Here is a 21,327-nt window from a genome sequence, read left to right as displayed (position 1 = left end):
CACCAAAGTACTATATGAGCATTTATATATCTGCATGGAATCAGGAATACCTGAGAGGACAAAATCACCCTCCTCAAGGGCGAGTAAACCCGTCTGGTGGACATCTGCAATAAATAAATTCTGTAATAAAAGGAAAAAATTGCTGTCCAGGACCAAGAAGGAGCAGATGCCTAATTGGAAGCAATCTATCCTTAGCCTGAACAAGCAAATAAGAGCACTACTGAAATCCTCCAAGCAAACTTTGAGTCCAAATTGGCCACATCGACTAAAAACAACCATAAGGCCTTCTTCACATATGTCTGCAAACTCAAAGGAAGCACTCAGATATGCTTAGAACTGGTGGTCAAGGACACCACATACACAAACACCATAGATATAGCCACCCTGCTGGCAGACAGGTTCAGTGAAAACCTCACCCCTCTGCCCTCCCATCAGTGAATCAGGACATCCCCAGCACCTGCCCGCCTCCCCTTATCTCTAGGGAGCAAGTCATCACTGCCCTCTCAAAGGCAAAACATATAGCCTCCATGGGACCCGATAACATCCCAGACTGCATCCTACATGAACTCAGGCAGGAACTTGCAGTACCATTTGGCAAACTATTCAACCAAAACTTCACTACCAGCTTCATCCCAACTGAGTGAAGGACAGCCACTGTTATCCCTTTGAACAAAGGTGGAGCATCCTTCATTCCAGGGAATTATAGACCCATCAGCCGAACCAGCCTGATCTGCAAGGCCATGGGACAGATTATCATGGACTTCATTAACAAGGGCATTGGCAACCTTCAAACACTCAATCCCACACAGTTTGATTTCATCAAGGGAAGGTCATGTCTGCTAAATTTGGTTGACTTCTTTGAGACAGTCACCAAAGCCATGGAAGAGGGGAAGACTGTGCACAGCTCCTACCTTGACCTGGCCAAAGCCTTTGATACTTTTCCCCACTCAGGTATAATAGATAAGCTCTCTCAAATAGGCATCAAACCATATGTTACAGGATGGGTAGCAAACCGGATCACTGATAGAACCCACCTAGTCAAAATATGGGAAGCCACCTCAAGCTGTAGACCTATAATGAGTGGTGTACCCCAGGGATTGGTCTTGGGGCCTCTGTTGTTTGGGATATACTTTTCTGAGGTGCAGGCCAAAACCAGTGGGCTATGGCTGACCAAGTTTGCAGATGACTACAAGCTGTCATAAATTCCCCTATTGATGTGGACATCCTCTAAGAGGGTCTCATCCAAACAAATGACTGATGCCAGAAACATGGCCTCAAACTGAATGGCAAAAAATGAATCATCATCCCCTTTGAGGAAAGTGACATCCCCACAAATTATCACCTTAATAGCAAGGTCCTAAGCATGCAATCAGTCGTGAGGGACTTGGGCACCCCAGGATGATAGCAAACTGACTTTTGACCACCATATTGCCTTCATTGTACAGCCCACCTCATTAGTAAGGGTATCGCATCCAGGGACAAGGAGATCATAACATCCCTGTATTCTTCCCTTATAAGACCCATTATTGAGTACAATGCCCCTTTTGGCATGTACCTCACAAAGCACATGCAGCAGCTGGAGAGACCACAGAGGTTCTTCACCAGGAGAATCCAGGGCCTCAAACATCTGCCCTACACAGATAGGCTAAAAAGCTTGTCCCTTTACTCAGTCTCATACAGACTCCTCAGAGGTGACCTCTGTTTGGCATACAAAGCAAACTCAGACCCCACCTTGATGGGACTGCCGCATATCTGCAAGTCTACCTCCACTCGGGTAACCCTTATGCGCGACCTCAACCTGGTCTGTGAGATCAATAGGACTTATTGACAGGACAGTCCCAGAGACTCTCCCTTCTGTGGAATAGACTCCCTCTACATTTCAAGCAGAGTACCTCATTAATCCTTTTAAGTGTAACCTGGATAACTGGATGGGGAATGGAAAATACACCCCTGGGATTCCACCTGTGTTCCTGTTGGACAGGGGCATCAGGTGCTGACTTGTTAGAACATGGGCTAAATTCATGGCTATGCTTGTAAGGGCCTCAAAGGCAATAGCCTAGTAACTTCTTATGAGCAAGTCAAAGCTAGAATCAGATGCTTTCACTATCTAGCAAAAATTGTCATGAGTAGTGAGCAACGGAAGAATGCTGAAGAAACTGAAATGGTATGTATGGTGTACAAAGCAGTGGCATGACCAGTACTTCTGTACGGCACAGAAATATGGGCAGTAAATGCAGGGCATCTGATTAATCTTGATATGGTGGTGATGAAGTGCCCAAGGCAGCTAGTAAGATACACATTGGAGGACAGATAAAGAACTGTGGATATCAGAGCTGAACCCAGAGTAGATCCAGTTACAGAGAAGGTCTGGATGGTGTAGATGGATGAATTCCTTGAGAAAAGACCTGCAACAGTCTGTTATTGCTCTTGAAGAAGGTAAGTGATGAGCATTGAATTAAGAGAAGTGGCTACAGTTGATATGACACCTCAACTCCATGTAAAAATTGGAAAAAGGAGATTGCTAATGACGATTGTGATGATCCCCCTCTTGCTAACTTAACTTGTTCTGCCTGACCTCATTTCAGATGAAAATGAAATACTGACATACCTTGTATTCAGAATATCTTCCATTTGTACTACACTATCTTTTTCAAAATTGCTTTGGCTGGCAATCATAACAGATGCATTTAAGCCCTACCAAACTCATCTTATCTCCATGGCTTTGCCTTTCTGTGTCTGCTGCTGGTTTTATTTTCTGAATTCCCATAGCTGACAGTTCACTGTAACTGTGTATCAGTGAATAACTAAGTTGTAATAAAACAGCCTTTTATGAGAACATAAATACTGTATGCCATTATTAGTAGTACATATCCAACAATAAAATATGACTTTAGGATTAACAGACTAGGTTAAAGGTATGATTTGATGGCTGAGATAACTGTGGTGGTCTTCTGTAATGGTAAATTCCTAATCAGCACTTCTATGCTTCTTATACATTTTCCCATTGAGAATTACCTTAGCTGTTATTGAACACTTTATTTATTTATTTATTTATTTATTTATTTTACATTTGTTAACCGGGTTAGTCTGGCTGAGCTTTTGGCAGAGACCCGGGGAGAAAAGCTCCTCAGGACTAGAAAACAATTTATTAAATTTTAGTAACATAGTAGTAACAATCAGCTGTAGGATCTTACAAGCAAAGACCTGGAGAGAAAAAAAGCTCCTCAGGCAATTCAATTATACTGAGTATTAACAATTGGCAGACAAGTATGTGAGTTGTTACAAACAAGGTTTTAAACAATTAGCAGAAGAAAATGTGACTAGTTACAATATTATTTAAGCTGCTTAGAGCAAAATGAGTTAATAGACAAATGCTTATTTAAAGTGGGTAGGATCTAGTTGTATAGGAGTTTGGAAACCAGAAAGGAAAGTAAGAATGGCTAGTAAGAGATGTAGGGGAGGTAGAGTATAGGAGACAGACTAGACAGGTAGGTTGTTTTGAGACTGTAAGAATTAAGAGTGGTTGAAGATAGAGGAAGGGCGGATAGAAGAGGCAGGGGAATAGTGTTAGAGATACATTAAGAGTGAGGTGGTGAAATAGGTGAAAGGATGGTGGTTTCCGGGTGGTTGGCTACAGTGGCAAAACCACTTTGTTTTTAGGTATTTCCTAGTGGCTAATTTGAAACTTTTGCTATGCTGGAGGGATTTTATTTCCAAGGGGAGTTGGTTCTAGGATGTAGCTGGGTTATAGTTATAGAGAAGGCAGCCTATTTTGGTTTTGGGTTTGTAGATGAATAATAATTCTTGATTTGAGCTGCGTAACATCCTAGCAGGGGAATATTTGGATATGATAGTGGAGAGGCTGGGGCAGAAGGAGGATAGAGAGAGGATAGAGTGGATGATTTGTAGTTAGTATAGTTGGAGCAGCTGAGGGAATTCTAACCAGTCTAGTTGCTGTAGTGCTAAGCAGTGGTGTGACTTGTAGGTTTGGTTAGCTGCAAATCTGGCGATCTTATTATAGGTAGTTTAAAGCTTGGAAATAAGTGTAGAATTTAGGTTTGTGAATATGTGGCAGTTGTACAGGAGTGTTGGGAGTAATAAAGCCTGGGAGAGAGTTATTTGGGCAGTGTTAGTTAAGCATTTCTTGCTACGGAAAAGGTGTCCAAGTTTCTGATGAGTTCTTTTTACCGAGTTAGTAATATGGTGATCAAACTTAAGCTGATCATCTATTGTATCACCTAGCAATTTAGTACTAGATTCAGCTCAGATAATAGTGTTGTTGCAGGATAAGATGGTAAATGTACTTTTGAGTGTGATGTTTTTTAGGGAGAAAGAGTAGGCGCTTAGTTTTTTTTGGATTAAGTATTAGTTTGTTATCAATAAGCCAAGTCTCAATGGTGTGAAAGAATGAAAGGATGCCTGGGTAGTTGAGTGGAGGTCAGTTGGGTTGTCAGCAATGGTTATAACAGTTGGGTCATCAGCATATTGCACAAGAGATGACTGGGGACAAGAGGAGCAGAGCAAGTTGGTGAAAATGTTAGCTTAAGCACTTACTTTTCTTGTTTCAAATGCAACAACTGCTCTGGAAAGCTCCCTACCATGTTTCTGTCTCTCTTTCTCTGTTTTTTTTTTTTTGGTATTAAAACTTTGTATTTTTGGAATGTTGGAATGTTATGAAGTTATTTCTGGTTATTTTTATTCTGATCGTGGTTTATGTTATTTTATTTAAAATAAGGAATCATTAACAGCATGCTGAGAAGTTCTGAAGAAGAGGATGCTGTCACAGTAGAAATGCAGACGGATATTCTGCTTACCTTATCTTCACTTTGTGAAAATGATCTCCATAAAAAGGTTTGTGATTCATATGGTGCATTATACAACATGTCTGTGGATCAATTGTCATCTTATTGGCTATATATATTATGCATGCATCTGAAGGAGAATTAATTTTAAGGGGTTATAGTAGTGTTCCAGCAGCAGAATATCCGAGTAGTTCTAGCAGGTGGCTTTTAAAATTGATTTTCTGCACTATGCCATGCTTAACAATATCTGCAAAATTGCTGGCTTCCATCAATTTCATTCTTCAATTTTTATTTATTTATTTATATATTTAGAAAAAGGTTTAGCACATGCATTAAATGAGAGTATTGGTATATATTTTTAATAATATCTGGATCTGATGTTCTTTTTATTCTTCTCACAGTATGGGTTATGGATCTGACTCAGCAGCATTCTACAGACTTTGGATCTGACTCTCAAGCTCCTTCCTCTACCCATAATGCCCTAGTCCATCCCCATTACCACAGATCTCATTTGCTGCCATCTCACACAGACGTGGATCCTCTCTTGCAATATATTTTCAGGCTTTTTGGTTGCTTTTAAGCGTTTTTCTCTTAGAAAACCTCTACTTTTTACTCTGTAAAGTAGATATTTCCTCCCTCTTATTTTTGTGGGTTTCTTTCTGTTAGTTCCCTTACATTTGTAAAGTAATTTCGTAAGTATTATTGCTGGTACTCCTTCCCTTAATTTTCCTCTGTTACTTTCTTACTCTTATTAATAGGGTATTCTTTACTACCATTGCTGGTAGTTCTCTTCACTGCTGCTGTAATAACAAAAAAAAATTATTTTTTTTTTCTTTTACTCTCTCTTGTAGTTTAAATATTATGGCTGAGAGGCCTACAGTATTTAAAAAATGCATTTCCTGTGGCAACAAAGCATTTACTATTTAGGGGCAGCACATCTGGGTATGAACTATACCATCTGTGCCATGTTTAACTCCAGGGCTATAGCAGACAAACAGAACAAATTACTCCTTAAAGGGCTACTACCCCATTCTTCGTCTTTCTCCTCTGGGGCTCAAACCCCCAGCAAATAATCTAAGGCTCCATCAGAGCACCGAAAACGATCTCCACCTGAGCCTCAGAAGACTTCTTCATCCTCTGAGCCTCCTCAAAAAATATGGAGATCTTTGGATCCGACTTTGTTGGATCCAAAGAGAAAAACTTCAGATCCTAAGCCTTTGGATCTGATAGTCATTTCATGCAGTCCTTCTATTCAGCCCATGGATCTAAAACCATTGGATCTGATCCTGGGTTCTACTCTTATGCTGAGAAGCTGCTCACCCAATTTTGTTGCCCACCCTGTTTCTACTTGGCTCCATTCTCATGCAAACTCCAAGGAAACACTCTGGACCTCAGTGCACCACCTCATCTGCCAGGTCTTCCAGGAGTCTGCCTGAAGCTGAAGTGGATAGGAAGATGAGAAAGTTCCTCAGAGCTCATATCCAGATAGGAGTTATACTGGCTCCATCTCCCATTGGATCCGTGAGCCTTCCTGCCACCACCCATGCAGTTGTATCTCCTCCTCCGATCTGTCCTTTGTTTTCAGAGCCTCTGAAGAGAATTACATATTTGACTCTGACAGTTTCCCTAACCAGTTCTGCTCCTATTCCTTTGGATCAGGGCAAATCTTGGAGCCAAAGCTTTGGCATCTGATCCACTGGGCCAGGATCTACTCCAATGATGTCAAATCCATCCTTGCCCCTCTGAGCCTCAGCGTTAGGTAGCTCAGGTCTGGCTGTCTCCTCAGGACATGGATCTGGACAAAGTTATGATCTGCCTGCTTTGGGAGTCTTGGTTCTGATGCGGCCGGTCACAGCTTCTCCTGGTCCACCTACCTTTGAGGTTGTGGAGAGGGTGTTCTCTCACTCAATTTATAGTTTTATTTTATTTTACATTTGTTAACCAGAAGAGTCCAACTAGATACATGTCCATTTTCAGTGGGGGCCTGGGGAGAAAAGCTTCATAAATCATTTACAAGCAATTATAAGGAGTATAACAGCAGCAATCATATGTACATAGACAGTACATAAGCATGAAAATTAAAATTAGATACATAGAATAAAAAAAAAAAAAACATCTTTACGATTTTTTTACAGTTAGAATGAGCCAATGCATAAGTAAGAAGAATTACATAATAAGATACAAAGGTAAGAGTTGCATCTTGAAGGTTGCATCTTTTACAGTTTTATGCAGTTAGATTGTGTACAAGTTTGACATAGTCTCTCATATGTCCTTGGATTCTACACTCCTTCCCTCTATGGTTCTTAAGTGCTGACCTCATCAGATCCATTCCAAATGGATACCCAGTACAATCTAGCATCCAGATAGTTCCCATGGAAGAATTAACCATCTCTTCTGACACCTCCCCAGAGCATCCTGCTGAGAAGGTTCACCGAAAGAGAATGTGTAAAAGGAGGCACATAAATTCCCCTTTGGAATCTTTTACCAAAGATACTGACTTTGATGAAGGGAAAGGGTCTCCCAGATTACCACCTGATGATGTCTCATTTGGAGACATGTTGAAGATTAAGCAGAAAGGTGGTTGGTCATCAGATAATCCTTCCAGTGATGAGTCTTTATTTCTGGAAATTTTTGGTGCTGGTCCATCTATGTCTTGGTTGACTCCCCTGGCCAATGAGCTTATCGATCTAGTCTCTTGCCAGGCACAGAAGGAACTAGATTATTTGAATCTATCCCATGCTATCCAGATACAATTTTAGCATCTCCAAAGGATAAGCCCCATTAGAGCAAAGGTGTTCCTTTTGATGCAATGGTTGTGGCAGCAGCCACTAAGAAAGAGATAGCAGATGAGAGCTCCTCTGTCCACCCTCCTAACAGAGAGTCCAGGGCATTGGACAGGTTTGGAAAGCATGTGTTTGCTACAGTGACCTTTGCCTTGAGGTCCCTGAACTATATGGTGTACTTTATGGAGACTGCAGAGGAATTTGACCAAGGAAGTCTCAAAATCTCTCTCAGAGTCCATGTCTGCAGAGGATAATAAAAGATCATCTTCATAGCTGGCCACCCTTTTATCTATTTCCAATGCCTCCATGAGGTTGAATTCTCATACAGCAGAAGGTACCTCATGGGCTGCCAATTCAGGCATTGTCTTAAGGAGACATGCCTTGGTGCAGTTATGTAATTCTGCGGAGCCTTTCAAGTGTTCTTTCATCAGTACTGCTTTTGATGGAACATCCTTGTTTGGCCCTTCTATGAAAAAAATGTTTTCCTGCAGTGAACAGGAAGGAAAAACTGTCTGCCATAAAGATTCACTTTTCTACTCTTCAGTTCCTTTTCAGTGAATCAAAGAAGAAGCAAGAAAATGTGGTTCCGTAAATCCCAGGGATCTTTCTAGGATTCATGCAGAGACAGCTCCTTCAGAGGCAGAGTAGGAAGTTCAAATGAAAGATGCCATCCTTGCAGCAGAAGAGGCTCGCAAAATCAGGGATCCGATGTTGTCCTTTTCATTTTTCGTCAACAAATGGAATACAGGTCCAATTTTTGGATGGGACTTGGCCGCACACTTTAGAGTTTGGATCCAACTCTCAAGCTCCTCCCTATACCCATAATGCCGTAGTCTGTCCTCAACACATCAGATCTCATTTGCTGCCATTGTGCTCAAATGTAGGGTCCTTCACCTGAGTGATTATTTTAGTACTTTGTAAGTGACTTTTTTGTTCTCTTTGCCTAAAATATTTCTTTTCTGTTGTTTCTCAACCTCCCTCTTAGCCTTCGATGCAGCATCACATTCTTTACTATTTCTAAACAGTATTTTCCTTACTTTTTACCATAGTTGGTATTCTCTATCTTACCATCTAACACAGGTAATTCTTGATTATCATTGCTGTTAATTCTTCCCTGCTTCTAACGTTTTTCCAGTTTTAAAAAAAAAGATCTTTTCTCTCTCTAATTGCTTTTTTTGGCTAATTCCTTTTTTATTGTAGGACTGTCAATCCTTAATCTCCTGTCATAGCTGACAAACTGACAGGATTAAAAAAATGCAGTTCTTGTGGGCATAAAATCCCTGCCTCGGATACTCACAAGGAATGTGTTTACTGTCTTGGAGCCACCAATCTGGATGCTAATTGCAATATTTGTGCTGCATTCAATTCCAAAGCATTGGCTGACAGATGCAGCACACTTATTTTAAATGGACTCCTTCCCCCTACTTCAACACCTCCTTCTGGGGCTCAACCCCCTGGCAAAACTAATAAATCTGATCACTCAGGGCATAGAAAATGCTCTCTCATGAAGTCCCCTAGGACTTTGTCAGAACCACCTGTGAAAATTTTGAAATCTCAGGATCCAACTTCCTCTGACCCAAAGGCTCGATCTCCGGATCCAAAGTATCAGATCCAATTATAATATCAGCCACTCCTATGGTTTCGGTCTCAGATACTACACCTTCAGATCTATCCCTCAGTGAACTTTTTCTAGGAATCAAAGAGGTGGTAAGAAAATGTGGTTCCGCAAATCTCAAGCACCTTTCCAAGCTCCACGAAGGGACAACATCTCCAGAGGTAAAGCAGGCAGTTTCAATGGTAGATATCTCCCTAGAGGCAGAGGAGGCCCACAAAATTAGGGTTTCTATAATTCCTTTCCAAACAAACCCTTTCAGTGCTCCTGAAGTGCTGCCCAGCTGCCCACTTCCGGAGGTAGTCAGGGAATGATTGTCCTTGCACCCAGATGCCTGGACAAATATAACAGAAGATTCCTGGGTGCTAAAAATGATATCCAGAGTTTATTCCATACCATTTTCAATCCCCATATCTGCAAAAGAAAAAAGCTTCCCAACATTCCAACCAGTCAGAGGAAGGCAGCAGCACAAGAAATTCAAAAGCTGCTAAACAAAAGAGTCACCCAGGAGGTCCCTCCAGACTTGATAGGATTTGGAACTTATGCTTTCTCAGGCCAGTTTAGAATCTGATCAAATTGAATCAGTAAATGAAAAAGTCAGAGTTCTGAATGGTCACGGTACAGTCCATTCTGCCATTTCTTCTCAAGGATGATTGGATGTGCTCTATTCATAGGTTCATACTAGGCTATCTGCCCTAGGGCATTTATAAGCCTAGCCAGAGTGTGTGTGGCTTTCACCACCCCTTAGGATGAGAATACTATACCCATTAAGTTTGCTGTGCCTCTGTCCAGCAGTGATTTGGACTCACCACAGCTCCCAGGGAGTTGACCAAATTTATGGCAGCAGTGGCAGCTCACTTGAGACAAAATGGATTTAGAGCATTTCCATATCTACAAGACTTGCTCCTCACTGCCCCCTCCATTCATCTCCTTCAACAATCCAGGGACTATTTCCTCCAGATTTGTCACTCACTGGGAGTTACAATCAATTATACCAAGTCTAATCTAACACCAGTACAGAGCCTGGAGTTTATTGCTGCACATCTGAACACATCATCACAAATTGCAGCCTTACCAACTCATCGCATAGATACACTTAGTTCCCGGGTTCATCAGATTCTTTCTTGTCCATCTCCTCCAGCCAGATTCATTCTTCAAGTGCTCAGATCTATGGCAGCAATAGTAGTACTAGTTCCTTTAGCACAATACTATATGCATGTTCTTCAGTGGACTCTAGCTGTTCAATGGTTTATTCTTTGACAGCCCTCATCTTTTCCATTTTCCAGTTATGCTTACACCAGTTTGCAAACACCACAACCATTGGTGGATCCAGTTGGATGACATCTATCTATCTAGGTTGACCCTTTGTTCTACTTCCCTCATTGTCCAAGGTGACTACGGACACCTCGCAATTGGGGTGGAGTGCATTACTTGGAAAGGATGGTTCTAGGCACATGGTCCCCCTAGAGACCAATTCACATATCAATGTCGTGGAGATGAGAGCAATCCTATTAGCATTGCAGACATTCCAAAATGCCATACCTGTAGGGACTATTGTGATTCAGACCAATAACATATCTGTTGTCTGGTACATCAGGAAACAAGGGGAACCTGATCTTACCCTGTTTGCAGAGAGGCTGTGAGATTGTGGCAGTGGACAATCTCCACCAACCACTTTCTAGTTGCAATGCACATTTTGAGGAAAACCAGCATATTAGTGGACAAATTAAGCAGGCCCATTCTGATGCCTCATGAGGCATTTGTCAAGCAAGCAAGCAGTGGAGGAAGATATTTTTTGTCATTGAGGCCTACCTTGCTGTAAACTCTCTGCATCCTCCCACAACAACAAGTGTAGGAAGTACTTTGCTCTGATCCCCCCTCAGGGAGAGTTACCAAGAGATGCTGTAGTCCACGTTGGCCATCTGGCCTCTTTTATGCTTATCCCCACTTAATTTGACTCCCAAATTCCTACAGAAAACAACCTGGTTGAGGTGCCCAGTCATTGTTATTGCCCTCTGCTGGTCTCGACAGGTGTGGTTGACCTTCCTTTGGTCTCATCTTTGTTATTCTCCATGGATACTGGACCCAACTCCAAATCTCCTCTCACACCCCCCTCAAGGATGAGTCATCCCAATATCCCAGCCCTCAAACTGACCACCTGGCTTTTCCACTTCCAATTATTGTCAGACATCCCAGGCTTTCTTCCCTAGTATGTACCATTATATTAGCCTCTCAAAAAGACTCCATCAAGAAGGTTTACAAGAGCAAATAGAAAAGATTTTCCCTTTGAGTATTGAAAAATGCTATTGATCCTTTTTTCTGCTCCATTTTCTGCTGTTCTTGAATTTCTGGCTGTTCTTTTTAAAGAAGGAGCTAGCTTTTCTGTGATTAAACTGCAATTGATGGGCATTTCAAACTTTTATACAGGAGACAGAAATTATTCTTTGGCTTCTTCCAAATTATGTAAAGCCTTTATCCTTAGAACACCAGTAAAGGATCCTTCACTTCCCTGGGATCTGACTGTAATGCTGTAAGGTCTGACTCAGATGCCCTTTGAACCGTCAGCTAAAAATGATCTAAGATTCCTGTCATGGAAAACAGCCTTCTTAGTAGCTGTCACTTCTTCAAAAAGAATTTCTGAACTATAGGCTCTCTGATCAAGACACCTTACATTATTTTCCATAAAGACAGGATTACCTTGTGAACAAACCCTTCTTTTTTACCTAAAGTTGCTTCTGAGTCTAACATTAACCAATCCATTCATTTACTGTTTTTCTTTCCAAACCTGTGTAACAAAGGAGAATGCATGCTACATCTCCTAGATGTGCACAAACAATTATATTTTTATCTGTGCAGAACAAAACATGCAAGAAAATCAGATCAGCTATTTGTTTCCTTCTCACTAAAAAGACTGAGTTATCCAGTTTCTAAAGTTATATAAGCTAAATGGATTAAAGATTGTATTTCTTGGATCTGTTCTCAACAAGGTATCTCCCTACCAAGACTACCTAAAGTCCACTCTGCTACATCCATGGCCACTTGATCTGCTTTTTGGTCAAGAGCCTCTTTTGATGACCTTTGTTACTCATTATAAATTGGATGTAATATCCAGAACCAGAGCTGCCTTTGGCTCAGCAGTTCTCCGGAATACCCTTCCATGAGGGCCACCCAAGATGAACGTAGCTGGGGACTCTGACCCATTCATTAAGGAAGAATGAAAAGGGCAACATCAGATTTAAAAGCTATGTGCTCACCATAACTAGGCATCTGTGTTGTCTACTTTCATTCTTCCTCAATTCCCCCCATCCATCCCCCTTCCTAAAATCTTCTGGAGGAGTCATATCTGAGGATCAGATCCATAACTCATTTATTGAGAAAGAATGAAAATGGACAACACAGATGCCTAGTTATTGTGAGTACATGACTTTTAATTTCCAAGATTCTTTTCCAGATAGACCTTTTCAGCACTCCTGAAATGCTATCCGACTGCCCACCTGTGGAGGCAGTTGTGGTACACTTGTCCTTGCACTCAGACACTTGGGCTGCTATAACAAAAATTTATTGTGTGCTAAAAATAATATCCAGAGGTTAATTTATACCATTTTCCCAAATGCCCATATCCAAAAGAAGAAAGCTTCCTAGTATTCTACCCAATCAGAGAGAAGCTGCAGCTGAAGAAAATCTGTAGCTGCTGGACAAAAGAGTCATCCAGGAGATCCCACAAAACCAGAGAAGATTTAGAACTTATTCAAGGTTCTCTCTAGTGACAAAAAATACAGGGGATCTGCGACCAATTTTGGATCTAAACAACCTGAACCAATTTATGAGAAAATCAAAGTTCCATATGGTCACGGTTCAGATCATTCTACCTCTTTTACACAAGGATGATTGGATGTTCTCAATCGATCTTCAGGACGTGTGTTATCACAGCAAAATAAACAGACACTCCTGAAGACACTTGGGCTTCGATTAGGAGCCAGTCATTATCAGTTGAGAGCTCTGCCCTTTGGACTCACCACAGCCCCCAGGGAGTTTAACAAGTGTATGGCAGTGGTATCAACTCACCTGAGACTGCAAAGATTCTGAGTGTTTCTATACTTAGATGGCTGGCTTCTCACCACCCCAACCATGCATCTCCTGAAACAGTCCGGGGATTATTTGGTCCAAATTTGCCAATCACTAGGCATTACAGTCAATATTTCCAAATCCGTTACCAGTAAAGAGCCTGGAGTTTGTTGGTGCTCATTTAACCTCCTCATCACATATGTGCAGTCAAGTCTCGGGTAATCAAACTTTTTCTCATCCTACTCCTCCTGCCAAACTTGTCCTTCAGGCCCTAGGTTCCATGGCAGCATCTACAGTACTAGTCCCATTAGTATGTTATTATATGCATGTTCTTTAATGGACTGTAGCTGTTCAGTGGCCTATTCTTTGACAGTTCCTATTCTTCCCAGTTGGACTTTCCCCAGTATACAAAAATCATATTTGCTGGTGGATCCAGTCAGATGACGTTTACAAAAGTTATCCCTTTGTCCTGCCCCCCCCCCCCAGTAGCCAAAGTGACCACAGACACCTCCCACCTGGGGTGGGGGGCATTTTTTTTGGGAAGGACGGTCCAAGGCACGTGGTCCCCTAAGAGACCAATTTATTTATCAATGTCCTGCAGATGAGAGAATTCCTACTAGCATTGCATGCATTTCAGGTTGTTCTCCCTCTAGGGACCATTGCAATCCAAACCGATAACATTTCTGTGGTCTCGATCTTACCTCCTCTGCCGAGAAGCTATGAGAGCATGGAAGTGGGCATGCTCCTCCAACTGCTTTGTAGTAGCAATGCACATTCCAGGGAAATCCAATGTACTAGGGAACAGACTCAGCGGGTCCATATTGATGCCTCATGATTGGTGTCTCAGTAAGTCAGTGGTGGAGAAAAGTTTCTGTCATTGGGGTCAACCTTGCTGCAGTCTTTTTGCTTCTCCCCACAACAGCAAATGCAGCAGGTACTGTGCTCTGATCTCCTCTCAGGGAGAGTCACCAAGAGATGCTCTAGTCTATGTTTGGTCCTCCAGTCTCCTTTATGCCTATCCCACCATACCTCTTATTCCAAAATTCTTACAGAAAGCCAGCTGGTTGAAGAGCACAATTATCCTCATTGCCCCCTTCTGGCCTCATCAGGTTTGGTTTCCCTTCCTTTGGTCTCATCTTCATTTTCCTCCTTGGATACTGGACCCCAGTCAGTCACATCCCTCAAACTAACTGCATGGTTTCTCTAGTTCCATTAATAGCTAGACAGCCAAGGCTTTCTTCCCAGTTCATGAAATGCTATTGTCTCAGAATTTACAAGAGCAATTGGAAATGTTTTTCAATTTGTACTCCGAAAAATGACATTGATCTCTGTACAGTCCCCATTTTTTCTGTTGGAGTTTTTACCTTCTGTTTTGAAAGGAGATAGTTTTTCCACAGTCAAGTACAGTTGGCAGTCATATCAAATTTTCACTCAGGAGACAATGCTTCTTGCTTGGCTTCTTCAAAAATATGTAAGACTTTTCTGAAGGGCACCTTTCTTCTCGGCCCCTCAGTGAAAGATCCTTCACCTTCCCAGGATTTAGCAGTAGTACTTCAAGGCTTAAATCGACAGCCCTTTAAACCTTCGTCAAAAACTGACTTAAAATTCCTGTCTTGGAAGACAGCCTTTTTAGTTGCTATTATTTCTGCTAAAAGGATGTCCAAACTCCAGGCTCTTTCATCAAAAGCTCCTTACAGTGTTTTTCATGAAGTCAGGGTTATCTTATGAACTAATTCTTCTTTCATACTAAAAGTGGCTTTTGAAACTAATATAAATCAAACCATTAATTTACCAGTTTTCTTTCAAAAATTTTCGAACAAGGGAGTATACATGCTACATCTTTTAGATGTCCATAGGCAACTATATTTCTACTTACACAGAACAAAAGAGTTCAGAAAAATGGACCAACTTTTTGTCTCTTTTTCACCTAGTCGACTGAACTCTCCATTTTCTAAAGTTACATTGGCCAAATGGATTACTAATTGCATTTCCTAGATATATTCTCAACAAGGCCTCTCCCTACCAAAACCACCTAAGGCCCATTTAACTAGGTCCATGGCCACCTCATCTGACTTCTGGTCCAGAACTTTTCTTGATGATATTTGTGCAGCAGCAACCTGGTCCAGAGCTCATACCTTTATTGTTCATTACAAATTGGATATGTTTCCAGAAGCAGAGCTGCTTTCATTTCAGTAATTCTCTTGAATATCCTTCCCTGAGGACCACCCAAGATTTATGTAGCTGGGGACCCTGTCCCATACATTAAGGAAGAATGAAAAGTCACCATAACTATGAATCTATGTTGTCCATTTTCATTCTTCCTCAACCCCCCCCTCCCCCTACCTATTATCTTCTGGTGTGACCTGATGGACCTTTGCAACCTGTAGTTCCAGGTTTAAGCCCTGGTTTAATTTCTCTTCTTTTCTACTTTTATATACTGAGACGTAAGGCAGCAAACGCCATCTGAAGTATTGGAGATGGACTAGGGCATTATGGGTAGAGGTAGGACATTGAGAACTGGAACCGGAGCTTGTAGAATGCAACTGAGTCAGATCCAAGGTTGGATCTGTAACCCATAATAGGAGGAAGAATAAAATGGAAAACAAGGATTCCTAGTTATGGTGAGTACATAACTTTAATTGTCTTTAGTTACCCTTTAGTTCTCAGATATCAGTATTGGGATCAATCTTTGGCATGTGCAAGTCCACTGGGTATCATTTACTTTAATATGCTTAGTTTTTATTTTAAGGTTTAAAAAAAAAAGTTAATCATTTGCACATTCTTCCTTAATACAAAACTAATGTCTTTTGGGCTTTTCCTGGTTAGGGGTCACCACAGTGGAACTCCGGTCCGCTAATAATTGGCAGTGGATTTTTCTCTGTGCCAAGTTGCCAGCCCAACGCCCAACCTTCAAAGAAGGCACATCCATTCACGCATGCACCTACCTGCATGTCTTTAACGTCACTTGACCGTGGGGAGGACATGCAGACTCCACACAGAAGGCGCTCCAGCCGAGAATCAAATGGGAGAACCTCTTGCTGTGAGGTGACAACATTAACCGCTGCACCACCGTGGCATCACATTCTTCCTTAATACAGAATATGGAAAACTGTTAAAATCCGTATCAGTTTTCTGTGGAAAAACCAAACACTGTTTCCTCGACTCTACTCTTGTAACCTGTGGTTTGATTACTTTGGTGCATTTTAAATTAGTAGCCTTCAAGAGTGTGACAGTTTAGGTTTACCAGTGGTACTAGCATACTCCCTCATTTAATTTTGTCTTTCTAGTGTAATCTAATAGCAAAATCATTTGATTATGTAAGGAACGTGAACTGAATTACATTTAATTGAAGTGTATGCTGCAAGCACTGGGCTGAAATAGGAACCATAAAAGGTTTACAAGTAATAAAACATCTGTAAATGTTATAGTGCTCAGTCAGATTAGTCTATTATGGCCTAAGTTGTTTACCTCTTGTTTCTACAGAATACTACTCATATATGTTTTCTCCACACTTTCTTGTTTCACCATTATTATGATTCCAGTTGGGTATCTTTTGTGGTAAGCAGTGGCTGGCCACTGCATGAGTTCACTTGTGTTTTTTTTTGTTTTTATCTTGTCTTGCAAAAATGTTCACAGAAAATAGGCACTTTCACCTAAAAAAAGAAGCTTTAAATGATGTCTGTAAAGTTGTTAATTGATGGTCATGACAGAACAGAGAGAGATGGCTGATCTGCATCGTTTTTTTTTTAACTTGTTCTACTGAAACATCAGAGTAACGCTGGAGTATGAATACATCTTAATTCTGGAGATGAATGACACAATTAATAGTATTTTAGAATAAGTCAGGATCCAACTTTGTTTTAGATAGTTTTGTTTTGCCACTGAGCCCTCCACTTTAACAGAAACAGTAGAGTAACATGGAATTATTCATGTCTGTCATGTTATTTGTGACCTTTTTATATATATTTCATTGGACTTCATAGGAAATACTAAAACCACTGCTTAGATAGTAGTTTTAATCCTGTTTTTTTCTCATCAGTCTTCATTCAAATAAGGAAGGAACACCAAAAGTGATTACCCCTTGTCATCTATCTGCAAGTGGTATTTTCTGGAATAGACGACAAAATCCTACAGGGAAAAAGTAGCTCTGCAGATGGGTTTTAATTAAGTTCTTATCCACTGGAACAATAGTTAACGTATTGGGAATGCGAAAGGTTCATCAGAATGAAGTTTAGTTTTTTTAACGAAAGTGTGGATTAAAGGTATTATTACGCTAATACTCTGTGGAGTCTACTTTGCACCCTGCCTGGATCCAGTTTTTGTTTTTTATATTTGTTTTATTTTTGGATACTTGACTGATGCACATTACAGTGTTTATGGTAAATGGGGCGAAATAGCCAATTAATGGGACATTGGAATAGCTGCAGGGGAGAGGCCCCATTCAGCCATGATTTTGTGTGTGGGGGAAGGGCGGCAAACTCAGACAGCCCCAGCTGAAATATACTTCTTAACTTTCCAGATTTTTGAAGAATGAATAGATTTTTGCTTCTTATTTTTGGTTTGTTCCTCATAAAATTTGTGGTTTTCTGGCAAATCATTTAGGAATTAAGTCACTAAATAATGACAGACATTGAGTTTTAGACTTCAAACTCTTCAGAAAAATGCATGCTAAAGCAAGACCCATTGTTCTGTCAACTGACTAAGTTTATACAAGAGCAATTTCTAGTACTGTTTATATGTTCCCCCATTATATTTGGCCTTGTCCAGAGTGTCTGCATTGAGGATGAGAGGTATGCACAAATAAATCTCTTTGTATAATTAGGTATATCCAAACCTCTCAACTGTCCCTGATTTGGGCTTAAAATGTTGCTCTCCCCCTAATAATCCCTCTGCAAATTGGCAAATTTGGAAGAAAGCCTGGAGGGTTTACAATTAATAAATAATTGTAATGATCAGAGTTATAGATTACTTTTAATTTCAGAAATGCATGTAGATTCTCTTATTTTGTCAGCTGCTCAAGTTAACAGTACTATTATTAAAAAAAATCCCTTCTTTGACAGGTTCTCAGCTGTATTATGTGGCTATTTTATATTTTTGCATCACATTTTTGGTCCGTTTTTCATAAAATTGTGGTTTTCTGGCAAATTAGTGGCAAATCATTAAAAATTAAAGTTAGAAAATAATCACACACATTTGAGTTTCAGATTTCATACCCTTCAGAAAATTCATACTAATGCAAGACCTATTATTCTATTATCTTTCTAAGTTTATAAGAACAATATTTAAAAATTGTCCTTATTTTTGGGCCTTTGTCCCACTTCTGCTTATGGCTTTGTCCAGATGTCTTGCTCTAAGGCTGAAAGGTATGACAAATGTGTCAGGGCCATCACCATCAGCCAGAGACATTTGTGGCTCAGTGGACTAGGTGAGTGAGCATGGGTCCTGGTGTTGATGGTTCTAATCTGGAAGTATCCACATCTTTCCCTGCTAGACAGGGGTCCAGGGAAGTAAATATTGTGGGAAGAAATATCCAGGGAATTGTTATGTCTAGGTTTGTATAGGCCTTAGGGCCAATAGCCTAGTACCAACCTATGAACCTATACCTGTTGCACCCCACTCCCCCAAGTAATGACTCTGGATGTGTCCAAGCAAGGCAAGGAGCAGTTATGCAGTGTAAATGTGCAGAGTATCCCCCCATCCAAGGTAGACACAAGTACTACAGTGACATTTCATCTGTCCTTGATTTTGCAGAATGTTCTGGTTTTCTGTCATATTTTTATACTGTTGATTTATGCTTATTCAGAAAATGCATGTCATTGCAGTGCCTGTTGCTCTGTGTTTATGTAACAATGTTTTAATGACCATCGGGTAAGCTTGTCTGAGACTGTAAGATGCAAGTAAGATTTAATAAGCATAGTGTTAAAGAATTACCAATATTGAAAGCCTTTTTGTTGTTGCCATGTAGAGAATATTTACTTAACTAGATATCATATAAGCCTTGGGTGCTGAAATGCATATGACAGTATTTGTAATAAAGGACAGGAATACAGTATTTTCAAAAGCTCATTACATTTGTTGGAGACTTGCAGTCATCTTTGCAGGCTTTACCCGTAAACTGAACAGAATGCCAATCTGTCATGTGTGGTCTATAACCTGTGCAGTAACCCTTTAAGCAATTTATCTTGAGCTTGTTGTTTGCTGTTCATTTTTTACCTTGATCATGTTTTCCCTGTGAAACAAGTAGATAGTTGTCAGGCAGCAGGTCTTTTTTGGATTAAAAACATTTTTACAAGTGGGGGTATTGCTACTTTCAGCATGTTACTTGGTACTTTTATAAAGCTGAATATAAATTATAATTAGAACTCCAGTACAAGGAGAAGTGGTTTGAGTTGAGTGCTGCATGTTTTTTAATACTTGATCTTGACTTGCATTCCAGTAATGTATTTAAAAAGTAATGTATTTTTTCATACCTTGCAACCTTTTTGTTTCCATCTAGATATTAAGTAAGCTGTCATGTACCAAATGCATTGAAATATTTTTTTCTTCTAAAATTAATTTTGTCTTGATTGGACTCTCATAATGATGGTTTGGCAGTGGCACCCAGGGCAGCATATTTAATTAAAGTCCTAGTTTTTGCATTTTTAGCATACCTCCACCCCTTTCTGGTTGGTCACACCCTTCCCATTGGCCCCACCCATTCAGCTGTCTCCTGCAGCCCCCCCCCCTGATTTGAAGTCACCAGGTGCCACTGCTGAGACAATAAAACATTATCTGTCATTCTTTTACATGCTTGGGGCTCTGACTGTTAGTGCTGTATTTGTCCAGAATTCATTATTGCAATCTTAGTGAAATTTCTGTCAAGAATCACAGGATCTGAAGGTGATGGCCATGATTTTTGAAGGCGCAACTTGTTGAAATGACATTTTATTGAAAATGTTTTACTGGACATTTAAGACTCAAATGAAATCTCATAAGGAAGTACCATCAAAAACTGAATACCGCCTACCACAGTATAGCCAGATTTGCCACTGGCTCTCTATTCCAAACTCATCACTGTCTTAACTTAAAAAAACTAAACTGGCTAGAAAACTTCCAAAAATACTACTACAACAAACAATCATCACTTTTAAAAAAACACATTACCTCCAACACACCCACACTAAAATAAACCCTCACTCATATAAAAAAATAACTTCACTTCTCACAAGCTAGCCAAGTTAACTTGCTACTACACACCTTGAAATCATCTCACAAATCATTCCTTTTTTTGCTATTTTGCAAACACTGCTCTGTCTTTACTGGAATATAGGCTCACCAGAATTGACCCTCATTTTTCAAAACAAAAAAAAAAAAACTCAATAACTCTCTATCTATGCCCCTGCTCTCATCCTGACTGACCTCTTCCTGTTTATTATTACTCTCTCAATCTCTGCTTCTGTGCTCTTTGTTTTACTTTCAACTTCTTTCCTTCTTCAGTTTTTTTTTTCCACTCCTCTTCTGTTAGCTCTTGTTCTTCTTCTTCTGTCTGTCTCTGTTTTTTGTTCTTTTTTCTCTTTTATTATGTCTCTATTATTTATTTTCCCTTTTTTTTTCTCATCCTTTTTTTTTTTTTTCTCCTCTCCTTTTTTCCCCTCTCTTTTCTTGCCTCTCTAAGAAAACAAAACTCTAGTCCAGAAAACAGTAACAATAATTTATCATTTTCTTTATTTCATTCTTTCTCTTACCTATCTCTAAACTCTTAATACACTACTAACTAACCTGTTACTACTACTACTATTTAACACTATACCCAATTTTTTTAAATACCTTTTGCCTTTTTTAAATTACTTGTTGTACTTATTACTAGCTACTTTAAATTTGTTTTTATTGTTTGATTGTTTTTTTTTACTCCTGATTCCTCAATTGATTTTTGAATGAATTTGTTTGTTGTTGTCTATGATTTGTTTTTTTTTTGTAATTTTTTTTATATTATTATATTAGTTTATATTGTATTAGTTGTAGTTGTATTTGTATAGTTATATTGTAATTTATCTTGTTAGTGTATAGTAGTAGTACTCTCTAGTGG

At 40.0% G+C, this 21,327-nt stretch overlaps 1 protein-coding gene across 2 annotated transcripts in view; it reads left to right on the top strand.

Annotated features, from left to right (window-relative positions):
• The window catches only part of CFAP69 (cilia and flagella associated protein 69), a 2,033,309-nt gene that overhangs the window by 1,244,844 nt on the left and 767,138 nt on the right, over positions 1–21,327 (top strand). For both annotated transcript variants that reach the window (XM_044067529.1, XM_044067528.1), the window contains exon 14: positions 4,736–4,851. In XM_044067529.1, coding sequence (XP_043923464.1) covers positions 4,736–4,851 — 116 coding nt within the window. The remainder of the gene's footprint in view (positions 1–4,735; positions 4,852–21,327) is intronic.

This window comes from Protopterus annectens, chromosome 3.part1 (assembly GCF_019279795.1).
Source record: "Protopterus annectens isolate FY-2018-M chromosome 3.part1, PAN1.0, whole genome shotgun sequence".
Taxonomy (NCBI): Eukaryota; Metazoa; Chordata; order Ceratodontiformes; family Protopteridae; genus Protopterus; species Protopterus annectens.
This window is presented reverse-complemented; position numbering and strand designations above follow the sequence as displayed.